Raw genomic sequence first — 17,169 nt, 5'->3', positions numbered from 1 at the left:
GAATACATGAGGACTGGTAAGATCGTAGTCTTGTACAGTAAGAGCTTTGACCCTATGGTGAGACGTTTCGAGCGGAAAAGTTTGTGTAAGCTGAAAGAAGCTCTGCTGGCTGCCAACAAAACCATGGGCGGATTTCATCATCGTAGCTGTTATCGGTTGTGATTTTCAACCCTAGATAGGAGAAATTATCAACGGTCTCAAAGTTGTAGCCTCCTATCTTTATTCTTCCGGTTTGCCCAGTGCGGTTTGATTATGTTGGTTGGTTGGTTTTTGATGCTGACGTTGCCACCAGATATTTTGTCTTGCCTTCATTGATGTGCAGCCCAAAATCTCGCAGCGCCTGCTCGATCCGGATGAAGGCGGTTTGTAGTTTGTGGTCGTTCTTCCCATGATGTTGATATCGTCAGCATAGCCAGTGGTTCGGAGCACTTAAAGAAGATACGTACCCTGCGCATTTTCCTCAGCATCACGGACCACTTTTTCTAGAACCAGGTTAAAGAGGACGCATGATAGGGCATCCCCTTGTCTTAGACTGTTGTTGATGACGAATGGTCTTGAGAGTGATCCTGTTGCTTTTATCTGGCGTTGCAGATTGGTCAGGGTCAGCCTAGTCAGTCTCATTAATTTCGTCGGGATACCGAATTCTCTCATGGCCGTGTACAGTTTTACCCTGGCTTTGTTATTATAGTCAATGAAAAGATGGTGCAACTGATGTCTATATTCCAACGGTTTTTCCATTGTCGCTTGCCACAGAGAGAAAATCTGATCTGTTGCTGATTTGCCTGGAGGGAAGCCAGGTATGGTGTGGACAATGATGTTCTCGGCGTATGGGGCTATTCGACCTAGTAAGATAGAGGAGAACATCTTATAGAAGGTACTCAGCAACATGATACCTCTATAATTGCTGCACTGTGTGATATCTCCCTTTTTATGTATGGGACAAATAATGCCTCGTTGCCAGTCGTCAGGCGTTGATTCATTGTCCCACATCTTGAGCATCAGTTGAAGAACCGCTTGGTGTAATTGGTCGCCTCCATATTTAACCAATTCGACTGCAATTCCATCGGCTCCTGGCGATATGATTCTTAAGCCGATGAATTGCATGGACTGTTTCTTCTATACTTGGTGGTTGCAGTATTTGTCCGTCGTCTTCAGTTGGCGGAACCTCCAAGTCGCCGATATTCTGGTTGTTCAGTAGCTCATCAAAGTACTCAACTCAAATCAGATTTCCCTCTTTGTCTTGGCAGGATGAACATCGAGGTGTGTAAGGCTTCATCCAGCTGACTTGTTGGCAAAATTTCCGCGCCTGGTGTGGCTGCTCTGTGTACTTTTCCGAGTTCACAAACCTGTTGGTTCTCCTTTTTCCGTCTGTGAAGTGCCTTCTCCGCTCGCCGGAGTTCGTGACAAGTCTCTGCACGTGCCCGCGTTCTTTGAGAATGCAACATTACTCGGTATGCAGCATTCTTCCGTTCTGTTGCTAGCTTACATTCATCGTCAAACCAGCCGTTCCAACTCTTTTTGTGGCTGGTGCCAAATATGTTTGTGGCCGTATTTATGATAACGCTCTTCAGGTGATTGTGAAGTTCATTTGTTGATGCTTCATCTTCACTGACTGACTGTGGTTATTGCGGCATCCATTTCCCTCTTATAGGTGTTGCGGAGGGCTGTGTTGTAGATAACTTCAGTATTAACTCTCACCTGAGTGTCAACGGGGATTCTGGGTGGTGTTGTTATTCGAGCTCGGAGCACCATGCCAACGAAATAGTGATCCGAGTCTATATTGGTCCTCCTATATATGATATTCATCACCGCTGAGAGGTGACGGCATTCGAGCAACACGGGGTCAATTTGGCTGAAAGTGGTCCCGTCTGGAGAGACCCACGTATGTTTGTGGACCGTTTTCCGCACAAACCAGGTACTTCCAACAAGCTTTTCGTGTGACACTGCTAATTGAATAATCCGCGGTCCGTTATCATTTGTATGTTGATGTAAGCTATTGGAGCCAACGTATCGCCTAAATACGGGCTCCGTCCCTACTTGATTGTTAAAATCCCCAAGTATGATTTTGATATCTTTCCTGGGACAGGATTTGAGAGTTCGTTCTGCTGCCTCGTAGAAGGTAACCTTCTCTCACTATACAGTTTCCTTTGTAGGGGCGTGAACGTATATGAGGCTTATATTTCTAAATTATCCTCGCAAGCGCAGAGTGCACAATCATTCGTTCATGTTTTCAAAGCCGATAACAGCAGATTTCATTTTTTGGCTGACTAAGAAACCTACTCCGAACACATGATTTACTGAATGACCGCTATAATATATGGTGTAGCGACTCTTCTCCAGGAAACCGGTCCTTGTCCAACGCATCTCCTGCAACGCTGTTACATCAGCTTTATATTGGGACAGGGTATCGGCTAGTTGCTTGGCAGTTCCATCTCTGTACAGTGAGCGCACGTTCCATGAAAAAATGCGCAAATTGTTATTCCGTTGTCGTTGCCGGCATCGACGTTGTGTTATCAGTCCAGTCCGAGGCTCCTAGGTTTTATGCTTTATCGTGGGTAACAATCGACGTTTCGCCCTGGGACCTATACAACCCTTTGACCATCCTGCTCAAATCTCACACAAATGTCGAACATGGTTTACGAGTGTGGTTTAAGTGAACCTGTCCGGGTCAAATTTTATCAGATGATGGTATATTGCGTCTACTTTTCGTGTTTGTATACAGTTTTTATTGTCAAAGGGTTTCTCGATGCACTGTCGGATATTCTTTCGCTTCCTCGCGGGAAGAAGGAAGCGAAAGAATAACTGGCCCTGGTTTCGATAGTGAAAATACCGAAATTGAAATCAGATTGAGATTGCAGTATTGTTAAGATTCTTCCAAATGAGTTGCCCTAGCTCCTGCGATAAGAATTGTTCAAATGCAGTCTCTTTTAATGTGAACATCTCTCCGCCCCTTGCATTGGATGGTTTCGGGAGTGATGTACTTTGAAATCCACCTTTTTCCAGACCACTTGTATCATTATCAAGTTGTCCACCACCGAGGCACTGCAATCGATATCAACAGTCTACCCAAAGTTAGGGGGTGGGGGTTATTATTTTTCCATTTGTTTTTTTTTTTTCGGTAAAAACAGAAGTAATCGATAGTGAGAACCTATGTTATTCATAGAATCTTTAAAACTTCCTGAGGTGTCGTTGCTTTGGTCAGTCAGGGCTCTTTTCACACCTAGCATTAACGTTATCGATGTAAAGTGGAAATTGCGCATTTGGCAATAATTCCTTCCTCTTGATATGCCCGTTCAAGGCGTTCAATACCAAAACCTCAAATACCTTGCGGATGTTAGGCAGCAAACTGATTGGGCGGTAGCTCTTAAGACTGAATGAATCGTTCCTTCTCTTTAATTTGTTGGAGATAAACGGTAGGCTTCTGATCCGCCATAATGGCATTGTCACTAACTTTATCTAATGCCGAAATATGCAATGATTTTTTGCTGAATCTAATAATAGGATAACTCACAAGGATTCATTTCAAACCACTTTCTGATGGCGGAAACGAAATAATTGCTCCGTACTTTCTAGAGGTTTCCCTTGCACCTTTTAGTATGTATAGACTCTTGACGGGATCGTCTTTTCGTGATAGCAATCGCCTTTGCGTGGACGTCTTCGTTATCCGCACAGAAGTCGTTAAGCTATATTCGTTATCCCACTCAATCTCTCTCTTCTTTTATCGGTTTTGCTGACTCCACTGCCAACAACAATCCTGCGACTTTCTCTGCACCTACTTCTCTTCAGTGTTTTCTCCCTCGAGCCCTCCACCCTCTACACCTCTCATAACTGCAGACTGCTTCGAATCTCTGGCCATTCCTCTCCTTATACCTTCCTTGGTTGAGTTCCTCATTGGTAATCTTGATCCCAATGTTGGGCCTGGCCCCGATGCGCTTCCTAACCTCTTCCTCCTTAATTGTAGAAAACACGTTTCACACAATTAACGACAGGAGGAGGTATACGCTATTTATACCGATTTCTCCAAAGCCTTTGATAGCAATGACCATAACATTCTCCTCTCTAAACTTTCATTACTAGACTTCCCTGTCAGTCATTTCCTGGCTTTCCTCCTTTTTCTCATACCGTTCCTGCAAAGTTTCTTTTCGCGGTTACTCATCTCGTTCCTTCTCTTCTTCCTCTAGTGTTCCCCAGGACTCTATACTTGGCCCGCTACTCTTCCTGTTTTTTTATCAATGACCTCGCCTCCATCCTCACCTGCTCGTATTTATCTACGCAGACGACCTTAAATTGTTTGCCTCTGTTTCGTCTCCGTTGGATTGTGCTCTCTTACAATCCAACCTTGATAATTTAATCCGTTGGTGTTCGGTCAACAAGCTAACACTGAATGTCAACAAATGCCACTGGATGTGCTATTCCCTTAAACCCTCCCCAATACCCTTTTCCTATTCTCTCAGTGGACAACCCCTTTCACTACTGACCTCCTTGGGTGTAATATTCGACGACAAACTTCGTTTCAATTCCCACTTCGTTGACATCATCAATAGAGCTTACGAAATGTCTGGTTTTATCCTATGTTCCTCCTCCTACTTTACCTCAATCCAGCCCTCCTTAACACTCTTCAATTCCCTTGTCAGAAACATCCTTGAATATTGCAGTGTAGTCTGGTCCCCCTTCCGTATTTGTGACTGCCGCGGTCTTGAATTTGTACAACGCAAATTCATCCGGACTCTGTTTTACAAAAAGAACCTTCCACGGGTTGATTATCCGTCACGACTCCGCACCCTCAATCTCCCCTCCCTACAGCAACACCGTATCTTCCTTGATATGTGTACTCTTTTCAAATTCTGCAATTGTCTGATGGGCTGATCCGCCAACTCGGATATTACTTTCCGTATCGCCTCGTCTCATACACACGTAGTGCGGACATTTTTGATGTACCTTTCGCGGAGCTCGAGATTTACTTCCACTCTCCGATCCTGAGGCTATGCCAGTCCTACAACGCTCTACAGCTTGGGTCCTTTGACTCTATTTCCTTCTCTAGTTTTAAGCGTAAAATAAGCCGCTCACTTGCCCCTCTCTCTGAGGACAATATGTAATAAGGAATTTATTTTCTGTGTATTGTCCTCATTAAATAAATAAATAAATAATTTGACGCGAATATTGGTCCACAGTGGAGGCAAAATGTGGAAGGAAATTCAAATCGTATACTGTCCTGTCAGTTTACTGAGTTTCAATGCGTTGTAAAAAACGGTCTAGGTTGTAAAGAATAGGGTATAGTGTAGGTATTATAAACCATTAACACGGAACGCTGTATGGGCGATAACTCATTTAACATACCACCATGCTTCCTAAGAACTTATCGATAACATGCTGAAGATAAATTGCAATAGTACGCTCGGTGCTTTATCATTTGGTCACTCATGGAATCATGTCATACAACATTCGGTTTCGATTCTACTAGATATATGGTGTGAAAAAATTTTCCCCTGCTTCATTATCTGAACTTATTTCACATCATTTTGCATGCCTTCCCCACATTCTTCTCTAAGCATGATTCTTAAGTGTGAACCTTCTCTTGCAGTTCTTCGTGTTCTTGCTGCCGTAATGGAAAATCAAGCTGCAGCTGCATCAAATGCTCCAGGCGGCGACAATCCCAATTCCGATTATCATAATGAATTTTTTAACACAGGCCGAATCGGCCGACGTAATGCTTTACCCGATATATTAGGATACAATTGCACAACAACAACGACAGCTGATCTACCATTAAGATTGAGTGCTTTAACCACAAGTGATACGCCATCGACTTCGAGTGTTTCGAACTCGTCATCCTCAGCAGGATCATCGTCAATGGATGCAGGATCAGATCCAAATGTTGCCTCCACATCGTCATCTTGCTCAAGCAGTACGCAACCGGTAAGCGAATCAATGAACACGACTTAAAATATTTAAAGGATCTATGTATAATGATTACATAAGAAATGTGGGAGTTTAGTCCGTAATGTTTTAGAGAAGCGACAAAACAAAATATTTTAACTTAGAAATGGTGAAACTAAGCAAACAAAAGTGATGAACCTCGATCGATTTCTAATCGTGAGCCTAGTTAAGTCAATATTTATTATTGAAGAGCGCATAGGATTATGACAATATTGGCTAAGATCATTTTTAAAAATAATAGGTTTATTGATGATTTTTTATTTATACTAGAGAAAGCTATTAGATAGTTTTTTTTTACTTTATTTGGAGTAAATTTCCGTCAAAGAGTTGTACATCTTTAATAATGATGATCTTGAGATATAAAAGTTTGTAATGCTGTTTATATAGTACAAGAATGAGGATACAAAATGGGATATAAAAGATTTTATCTTATACTTATGAATGCATATTAGATTCAGGCTACCAATTTCGATATCAAATGGGGATGTGTGCGAATTCAATGTGATCAAGTATGCATATATGCTATGCGTGTGATGAAATTTAAAATTTTAGTGCAATTATGGTGGCAAACAAGTGCTTTCTTTCAACGAGTAAATTCAGCAGACGTGCAGCTCCAGTTTTTACATGCAGTTTTTGATATGCAGCGCTGACTCAAATATGGTAAGAAGTATTTCTTTTATTAAACAAAACCTTTTCAAATATTTTCATCCGTAGAAAGCTTTCGATTGGGTATTGTTGAATCTTTACTCTTGGCGACACACCAAATATTATGCTAGCAGAGTATTACTCTAAAAAATCAATTTTGACACTGATAACCACGACAACATGCAATAGCTGTCAATTCAACTTTTCTTAGGAGCTTCTACTCGACTGCGCTGAGTTCTACTTTCCCACCGGTCTCGTGGCTGCTCGCGTACTTTCCAGCCGATGGCGTGTCCGTGGGGCATGCCGCACATTTGCCTAGCTGATAGCGCGTCTGACTGGCATTTAGTACGTGAACACTGGCCGGAAATTGAGTTCTAGCTACAGCAGGAACATCCTCTGGGTCGCGAACAAACCACCGATTATTTCTGTGATTAATTTTCGCATTATCAGTGAAACTTTTTTTGGTCGGGGAAAAACCGATTCGTCCCGCTGCTTCATTTTTCAAGGAGAGAGAGATAGACAAGTGACAGCGAGTCTCTTGCTTCATTTTGGCATCCTCAGACAGCATCTGCCTTATCTTTATCGTGTAGTAATGGTATCGGAGGTCTTCTTTGACAATTATACGTATTATCGTACCCTTCACACCCACAATTGTCGCCATTTTTCAAATAGAACACCCTGGATCCTCTAAAATCAGCTCTTGAATCCCTTTTATGGCTTCCGGGATCCTCGAGGAGCGTTCTTTCATGTGTAGCTTGAACTTTCTTCGCACTGTTCTTGAGTCTTGTACTTCGATAAATGCTGTATACGGTCGATCTTGTATTCCCGAAAACCCGAATTATATCCGTGCAGTTCGCCCAGCACAAAGGCTTACTGTACTCTGCATTTCCTTTTAAATCCCCATCTAGCGTATCAAGCCACCGTTGTTTCGGCCTGCCTTTTGGTCGTTCACTATCGACTTCGATGTTCAGACCAATCTTGGCAAGTGAATTCTCGTTAGCGTGAATTGCGTGACCATACCATCGAAGACGCTTCTCGCGCAATTTTTTCACGATCGGTGCAACCCCATAGCGATCGCGGATATCTTCATTTCGGATGTGATCAGAACATGTCACGCCACTAGTTAAACGCAACATCTTTGTCTCAATTACCGCAAGACGCCGTTCATTGTTTTTTATATTCGGCCAACACTCAGAACCATAAAGGGCGATAAGATGGACGATATTGCGGTAAATTTTGGATTTGAGACGTTCGTTGATACGTCGATCACAAAGAAAACTAGTTGTGGAACGTCAATTCATCCAGGTGGCGTTAATGCATGAGGCAATTTCATAACGCAGTTCTCTGATGGCTGATGGTGTTGACCCGAGGTATTTAAATCGCTCAGTTCTGGGCAGATCACTGCCGCTCACAGTGATTGTGCCTGTTTCATAGGGATCGGTCGTCAAAAATTCAGTTTTGTTTAGATTCAATCTGAGACTGTTGCATGAGGCGATCATTCCATTTTTGGACAAGGCAGGCATGTTGATTTTCAAAGTCAATTTCTGTAAATGCCGCCATAAAGGGGGTGTTGAACGTGGTATAACCGGCAGTGTTTGTCGAAAATCACCAGACAATAAAATGAGTGCGCCACAGACGATAGTTTCCTCTAAAATCTCACAGTGTACGATCAAGCGCTTCCCATGCTTTCTTGTGAGACATTGTACATTCATCCCATATGATAATTTGACACGTTTCAAGTTCTTTGTCTATTCCAGAGTTTTTGCTGATGTTGCATGTTGATGCCTCAGTGTTTTGCAAATTCAACGGCCACCATCCAAAACAGTTGCCGCAATTCCAGATAATGCAAGATTTGCCTGAACAAATGCCCGCAGTTCGTCAGAATCAAAGTGTGTTTCTCGTTGCAAATTACGTTCGAAAAGGTCGTTCGGAGCAGGCATTCCGAATTTGTTAGCGATTGCCAAATATATGTCTTCAATCAAAATCAATGCCTCATTATACACGTTTGATGTGAATTGAAAGTTCGGATTTTGATTCGCAACGCGCAAACGACGTAAAATATCTTCACTCATGTAGTTCTTGTATTTTTCCCAAAGATCTTTTAGATTAGATGGGAAGCAGGTGCGTATTTACTGTGGTCGAGCAGTATTCGATGCATCAGCGAGTGCCGTGTCCAAATGTGCATCATTCTCAAGAAGATTTAGTTCCTGACAAGCTTGGCGATAAGTGGCGCACAGTTGACCGTTGACTGTTCTTAAATCTTTGAAGGATGTCGGTCCACGTACATTGATTAACAGCAATCGCAGATAGAAGCATTCTGTATTGTTCGGGTGAACAGTGTACAGACGACCCAATGCGTCGTTGGAATACAAATTGGGAGGTCCTTCAATTGCTTTACCCTGTTTGAGACGTTGAAACTTTTTAGCCGATGCATGAACTCCGGTACCTCAGAATAAAGTAGAATCTTTGCAAAAAGATCATCTGGGCACAATGAGTAAAATGCAGTTAAAGTGGTTGCCGGTGGAACCAATGCTCTTGCACGTACATTATCTGCTGTGAAGTACACGCGCTGTTTATTCTCGAGATGCACTGCCAAATGTACTACTGTTAGATGTCGTTCATGGATTGTATCATCTCCATGCGTCATATTGCTTCATCGCTGCTAATGTAGCGTCCAAGTTGGTATTGGTTGATGTCATCGAGCGGTTCGGCCACATTTCCTACTCCGAAGACTGCTATGTCGATTCCTTTGTTGACATATCTGCAAATGTATTTGATCGACTTCACTGAATTGCAATACTCAACATTCATGTGTGCTTTGAAGGTCTTTGAGAGGAATGGTGAATATGGCACAACCCAACGATTATCGACTTCGACATCAACGTTTCGTACTTTCAGAACGATAGATTTGTCACCATCCGCAACTGAACAATCAAACTAACTTCCTTGAATATCGTTTCGTGCAAATTTTGATCACCTTCAATGTATTCGCTTTTGATTGCAACGCACTTCTCCAAACGATTCTTCCATTGTTCAAAACATTTTTTAAATTCACTCATAGAGATGTCCTTTAAGCCTTCGTGAGATTCGGTATGATGACGTTTTTGGTCAAAAATTGCTTTACGGAAAGGGCGGTGTTGGCCGGCGCGTTGTCATGATGGAAGAACTAGTCGCCTGCGCCCCAAAGATCTGCAGTTTTCTTCCGGATACTCTCCCCCAATCTTTTCAAAACCTCCAAGTGGAACTTCTGGTTGACAGTTTGACCCGGGGGAACGAACTCGGCGTGCACAACACCTCTGCAATCGAAGAAATAAATGAGCGTTGTCTTGATGTTTGACTTCACTTGGCGAGCTTTTTTAGGACGAGGAGAGTCAACTGTCTTCCACTGGTTTGATTGCTGCTTTATTTCGGGGTCGTATCAATAGCACCACGAGTAACCTTGGAAAAAAATTTAGGGTCCTCTTCGAGCTGATTTTGAAGTTCAAAACATTCCTGAAGTCGACGCTTCCTTTGCTCGTCTGTGAGGAGGCGCGGGACAAATCTGGCTGCAATCCTTCTCATGTTCAAATCTTCGGATAAAATTCTCTGAATTGAACTCCATGACATTCTTAACATCTCACAGAGTTGATCAATGGTTCGACGACGGTCTTCACGAACGAGGGCATTGATGAAAACAGTTCTTGACGTTGAGGGGCGTCCTGAACGAAGTTGGTCTTCAATAGACATTTCTCCATTTTTAAAACGTGAAAACCAATCGTAAACTCTGGTTTTACTTAAGGCAGCATCCCCATAAGCAGTCTTAAGCATTACAATAGTTCATATGACTATTCTTCCCAATTCGTCTGGATTCACGTTACCATCATTAACGATTGCGTCTTGTAAATGGATGTACTCTTCAGAACGCAACTCGGTTTGATTCAATCGAATATAACTACAATTAATAACACTGGAGGTTATTAAAAAAAATATATTTTATTGATCTTTATGATCCTAATACTAGTGCAGTTCCAGCTAGACTAATTATTTCTAATACTTAATGCTATCTTAACACCTACGATGCTCGCTCCATTGTTTACTTTTCCCATGATCTATTGGTTTGTGCATCTGTTATGCAGATGCACCTGCAATATTGTTATGCTGTTAAATTCAATAATGTTTATGATTCTATTAAAATGATTCATGTTTACAATGTTTGGCTTAATAATTCTCATGGGGATTAACTGTGAATGGAAGATAAGCTTGGCGACCCAAGCGGATATTTAACCTATATAGGAATCGTTCGGGTTCAACAATTGTCGTCATTTCAGAATGTGGTTCTTAGCGTCTTGACGAATCATCAATTGATACGAATAATAATTCATGGCATTGACTTTCTTATTCTTTTCCTCGTCTGTTTGTGGATTTTTTATTCTGATGTTGAAATGATATCCATCTTCTCCTCGCCAAAACAAAATCGGATACTGTAATCTGTTCTATAAGCGATAAGTTTCGGAGATTCCCTGAACGTCACAACTTCTGCGATGAAGAATTATGTCGCACCAAATATCACGATCGTCACTTCATCCATTGTTGGTGCATTGATTATTTCCTCTTCCTGGGTGAGTTCTTTTTCGCGGCTGCTGGTCCCCTTGTCCTCCGCAGCCGCTGCACCTTTTACCGTCTTCTTCTCCAACTTGCTAGCATCCAGCCCCATTGGCCTATCAAGATAGTGCTGACGTATACCGGTAACCCCTGAGTCTCTGCTACTCCTGTACAATATAGTCCTAGGTCCATATTGTCGTCCGCATATTACCCCAGCCGTTCCTGCCGGAATTACCAGCGTCTTGAGTTGTTCGGCCCGAAAATCCTTGATGCGTACAGCCCCAACAACAACAACAACCCCAACCCCACCGGTCGGGGTCAGGGTTCGCACTCCCTTCTTCCATCCACCCATGGCCACGGGCTTTGGTCTTTATCCAATTTTATTTGTTTTAATTAAATTAATGCACGGAAAGCAAATAATCTATTTTCGGTATAATCCACAAGGAAATAATATTTTAGTATTTAAGAAACAGCAAAAGAGATAAAACTTAATTCACGATTTTACTTTATGTATTTTTGAAACAGCAAAAGAGATATTTGAAATTCACGATCGCGCTGAAGTGTTCCGTGCCGCGGTTGGATCAGAAGAGACCGACTTATTTCCATGCGGTCCTTACTGTCCCAACCAACGGCATTTTTTTACCGCTGGCTCTCCACTCCCCCGGTGCGTTCTGAAAACGCGTGAGTGGAGAGTTTCCGCGTTCAGCGCCATCTACCCGTCCGCATCCGCAGCATCCGAAATAAATTTCGAATGCTGCAGATCCTGCCGCACCACATCACTCCGCCCCCAGACGAAACCTAGGGGTTTCGGCGACGGATCCCCGAACTTCGTTCGCCGTTAATCCACAAAGCGGACACGACGTTGCCTCGGGGCGCACACGGGTTTCAGCCTGGACAAAGAGACCGCCTTTTTGTGACCACCGATCTCGAGCTGGAAGAAATGTTCTCCCCGCTTGAGAACGCGGTACGGGCCCTCATATGGAGGCTGCAGCGGCTTCCGGACGGCATCCGTCCTGATCAGCACGTGCGTGCATGTGTCCAGTTCCTTGGGCGAACAAGCAGGTATGGACGAGTGTCGAGTGGGTGGTGGCGCTTTGATGCGTCGGAGATTGTCCCTCAGCAGACGCACCAACCCCGACTCCGTGAGACCCGATCTCTTGTCGAAGACCGGATCGCTTGGGAGTCTTGGGTTCTCCCCGTAAACCAGCTCCGCGGGGCTGGCAGCAAATTCCTCTCGGCGGGTTGTACGAAGGCCGAGAAGGACGAGAGGCAAGACTTGAGTCCAGGACGGGTCGTCGCGTGCCATAATGGCGGCTTTCAGCGTCCGGTGCCAACGTTCTAGCATCCCATTGGACTGCGGGTGGTATGCAGTAGTCCGCTGGCGTTTAAAACCCAGGAGTTTGCCTAACTCGGAGAAAAGGGTGGACTCAAATTGCATTCCCTGGTCAGTGATGATCACTGCAGGAACGCCAAAGCGAGGTATCCACTCTCGGCAGAGGGCTTCGGCACAAGATTGCGCCGTAATGTCCTTCAGAGGTATTGCCTCAGGCCACCGCGTGAACCTGTCGATGATTGTGAGGCAATACTTGTAACCGTGCGAGTCTCGCAAAGGCCCTATTATGTCGAGGTGTATGGTGTGGAAACGCTTGGTAGTGCGGGGGAATGAGCCCACTTCTTTCCTTACATGCCTGGAGACTTTACACTTCTGGCATGCGATGCACTCTCTGGCCCAGGAATTGATATCCTTGTTCATGGAGGGCCAGAAGTATTTTCCGGTGACTAACCGGTTTGTTGTCCTGATGCCGGGATGCGCCAAGTCGTGAACTGCGTGGAACACTTCCTTGCGAAATGTGGCCGGAATGTATGGCCGAGGTCCCTTTTCCGAGTCTTCGCAGCAGAGCGAGAGGTTTGAGCCGAAGATGGGCAACTCCCGAAATTTGTATTTGGGGTTGGACTTGAGGCTCTGAAGTGCTGCGTCATCCTCTTGCGCCTTGGCAATAGCCGAGAAATCGAGTGAGGCGAGGATGTTGACTTCGGAGACACGAGACAAAGCGTCAGCAACAATGTTGTCCTTCCCGGACACGTGCTGGATGTCTGACGTGAACTGGCTTATGAAGCTCAGGTGTCGAAGCTGACGAGGGGACGCTTTGTCGGGCTTCTGTTTCAAAGCGAACGTGAGAGGCTTATGGTCCGTGAACACTGTGAACGGCCTGCCTTCTAGGGAGAAACGGAAGTATTTGATGGACAGGTATGCGGCGAGCAGTTCGCGATCGTAGGTGCTGTAGTTCCGTTGAGCGGGATTCAACTGCTTCGAGAAGAAGCTCAACGGCTGCCAAACTTGGTCCACCTTTTGGTGAAGGGCAGCACCTACTGCGATGTCAGAGGCATCAACAAAAACGGCTAGGGGTGCATCTTGATGAGGAAATGCCAAAAGTGTAGCATCAGCCAGTTGCTGTCTGGATTTATTGAACGCGCAGACAGCCTCTTCAGACCACACAATCTCTCGTGTGTCTTTTGCTTTGGGGCCAGACAAGTACGCGTTCAAAACGGACTGGTGATGGGCGGCCTTGGGCAGGAAACGACGGTAAAAGTTTAGCATGCCCAAGAACCTCCTCAACTCCCTCACTGTTTTTGGACGCGGGAAGCTTGTGATTGCTTGCACCTTGTCTGGGTCGGGCTGTATTCCTTCAGAGGAAATGGAGTGGCCGAGGAATCTCACCTGTTTTTGAAGGAATTTGCACTTCTCAACGTTTAAGACTAAACCGGCCTCAAGGAGACGTTGAAAAATGCACTCGAGATGGGCTAAGTGCTCAGACTCAGTAGAAGAAGCGACCAAAACATCATCCAAATAGACGAAACAGAAATCGAGGTTTCGCAGGACTGAGTGAATGAACCTTTGAAAGGTTTGCGCCGCATTGCACAATCCGAAAGTCATTCGGGTGAACTCGAAGAGTCCAAAGGGTGTGCATATTGCCGTCTTTGGAATGTCTTCAGGAGCTACTGGGATTTGGTGGTATGCCTTGGCTAAGTCCAAGGTCGAAAAGATGCGGCAATTCGCGAGGTGATGCGCAAAGTCGTGGATGAGTGGAATTGGATATCGGTCAGGAACAGTCTGTGCGTTTAGCCTTCTGTAATCCCCACAGGGACGCCATTCGCCATTTGGCTTAGGGACCATATGTAAAGGGGAAGACCAACAGCTGTTTGAGGGCCTGCAGATACCCTGTTGAACAAGTTGTTCAAATTCTTTCCGCGCGATAGCCAGTTTCTGGGGTGGTAGAGGACGCACCTTTGAGAAAATCGGGGAACCAGTAGTATTTATGTGGTGCTGCACATTGTGCTTTACTGGTTTCGAGAGACTACATTCGGTAGTTATCTGGCTGAACTTTTGGAGGAGTGTCCGAACACGAGAGTCGGAGATGTCTTCCAAAAGAACGGAAAGGTTATTGTCAGCGTGAGATACCATTTGGCCCGACGAATTTAGTTTGGTTGTGGGGTCTATAAGGGACTTATGTTGCAAGTCCACCAGCAACCCATAGTGACACAAGAAGTCTGCGCCTAATATGGGGAAGCTGACATCCGCCAGGATGAAACGCCACGGAAACGTCCTACGCAAGCCAAGACTCACGTCCACTTGCCTGTACCCGTATGTATTGATGCGGGAGGAATTTGCTGCCGCCAGTTTGAGGGGTTGTGGATATAGTCGATGATGCTGGGGTACGGGAAGAACCGAAACCTCCGCACCCGTATCGACGAGGTAGTTGCGCCTGCTGAGGGGGTCGAAAATAGTTAGGCGACGTGGCGCTGCGCTCTGGGTGGCCGTCGCCAAGACCCACCGCGGACCTAGTTTTTTGTGGTAGGCGCGAATTTGCAAGGTAGCGTACATCTTGTCGCTTTATCTCCGAAGTTACGATGATACCAGCAAATACCCTGGTCCGCAGGCTGTCTTGACGACCTGCTACCCGAACGCCCTTTTCGTGTGGCAGACCGTGAGCGAGCTCGCGGCCTGGCACTCGAACGCTGAGCGTCCAACGTCGCCCGCATCTCGGCCACGCTGGCAGTTAAGGCCGCGATCTCGCGCCGTAAGTCGCCGACCTCATCCGACGGTGGTTGAACGGCCGCTATGGTTGGGCGAACGTACACCTCCTGTACTTGATCGGCCGTTGCTGCCAGTTCCTCCAAGGAACCGGAGACGCAGGCTAGGATCGCCTGGGTGCCCTCCGGGAGCCGACGCAGCCAGAGCGACTTGATCAGGTCGTCGCCGATCTTGCTCCCACCCAATTGCCTCATTTCACGAAGCAATTGGCTGGGAGTTCGATCGCCCAACGTTAAACCCGCCAGCAAGTGGTCTAATTTTGCCGACTCGCTTGCCGACAGGCGCCTGATCAACTCGCTCTTGAGCTGAGCATACGATGCCGACTTCACTACGTCGGACACCAGAAGTATGGACTCTTCGTCCAGACCGACCACCGCGTAGTTGAAACGGGTCGCGTCCGATGTGATGCCGGACATTTGGAACTGTGCTTCCAAATGCACGAACCACAGCTCGGGGTTTCGACGCCAAAACGGAGGAACGCGTACGGCGAGGGCGGTCACTTGTGGATCCGATGGGCCTGCCGCGTCTTTATTTTCAAACGACATTTTTCCTACCGAGAAGTACGAGATTGTGATGCAGACGCGGTGAGTTTATACTGAAACGCGGTGAAATTTACACAGACACGGCAGGCCGTACCCACAAATGCACGCACGAACCGAGAAAAACGACGACCGAAGCGGACGCTCTCCAGCGCAGACCAAAAACACCGGGAAAACAGAGAACCCGCGATTCGAAACACCTCAACGCCGTCTCTTGCAGCGGCTTTAATTTTATTGATTTTCCCTTTTTTTTTTTATATTTATAATATTTAAATTAATTTGTTGTAACAATGTATGCACGAAATCACTTAATTTAGCAAATGACTTAATTGTCCGCTGTGGTGGCGGTGGCAGTGCGGTCGGGGTCAGGGTTCGCACTCCCTTCTTCCATCCACCCATGGCCACGGGCCATCACTCCTCCGTCGCTATAATCGACAATGAACACATATCCTTCTAAAGGCTCGTACCTAGGATGTGTTTGGTACTTAAACCCCCAACTTGGATCTTTTCGGGTAAGGTCCAACCTTGAAAGTGCCTGTTCGAGATGCCACACATCCTCACCCTGCCCGATCTGGCAGTATGAATTGTACGTCCATCTCGCCTGAGTGTCGTCCAGTACGTATACATCTTTCTCATCACTGGTGCGTCCGCTCATTGTGAATTCGCACCATTCTGTATTCAGGATACTCCTTCCCCATGAAGAAGGTCCTCGCGTGCCGGTAAGAGTAGCGACTCCCCCTGTATGGCTCATCACATTCATGTTCCAATTCCACGTAACATGGACTCTAATAAACATATGAGCGAACCACTCAGCTGTGAAACCCGCATCCCCATGGCCCCTAATTATTGAGGCCCAATATCGCATAGCGTTAGGTACTGCAGCAGGAAACGCTATTCGTTCGGTATATGCTGCTGCTCGTTTGAATATCTCGAACCCTTTCCTTAGGAAGCCACCTCTCGTAATCCTGTCCACTCCCCCGCTGTAACATCGCGCTTTGGTAGCTTTTTTATCCTCCACATTCCTTGTGTCGAACGTTGCGAATCCACTAGCCACTGCTATACTCGCCATGTTACCCCAGTTTCCCAACACTATCGCACACGATTCTCGGGCCTTCATCCTTTGAATAAAGCGCTGGTCCAGGCCGTTCACTGTTGATCGTCCTCCGTATTCGGGGTATGATGTATTACGTATACCCTCTCGTGGCTGTAGCCCTAATTTTTCTAAAACATACTTTGGCGCACCCACATATGTTAAAGGCCCCTCGCCTTCCTTGATGCCCTCCACCTTCTGATACCACCTGACAGTCAAAGCCACACTTAACGAGTTAATCTCCAGCCAGTTAATTCCTTTCGGGAAATACGGTAGAGTGTACG

The 17,169-nt window shown here is 45.6% G+C and overlaps 1 protein-coding gene across 2 annotated transcripts in view; it reads left to right on the top strand.

Annotated features, from left to right (window-relative positions):
• LOC119659947 overlaps positions 1-17,169 on the top strand; it is a 79,441-nt gene that overhangs the window by 14,930 nt on the left and 47,342 nt on the right. Inside the window, exons 3-4 of one of the 2 annotated variants that reach the window (XM_038068293.1) lie at positions 5,582-5,916; positions 6,390-6,597. In XM_038068293.1, the coding sequence (XP_037924221.1) occupies positions 5,582-5,916; positions 6,390-6,587 (533 nt within the window). In that variant the 3' untranslated portion in view covers positions 6,588-6,597. Of the gene's footprint in view, positions 1-5,581; positions 5,917-6,389; positions 6,598-8,339; positions 9,587-17,169 lie in introns of those variants that run through there. The other variant, XM_038068292.1, reaches the window with a different exon arrangement.

This window comes from Hermetia illucens, chromosome 6 (genome assembly GCF_905115235.1).
Source record: "Hermetia illucens chromosome 6, iHerIll2.2.curated.20191125, whole genome shotgun sequence".
NCBI classification, from domain to species: domain Eukaryota; kingdom Metazoa; phylum Arthropoda; class Insecta; order Diptera; family Stratiomyidae; genus Hermetia; species Hermetia illucens.
The sequence above is the reverse complement of the archived record's forward strand: the minus strand, read 5'-3'. Positions and strand labels throughout refer to the sequence as shown.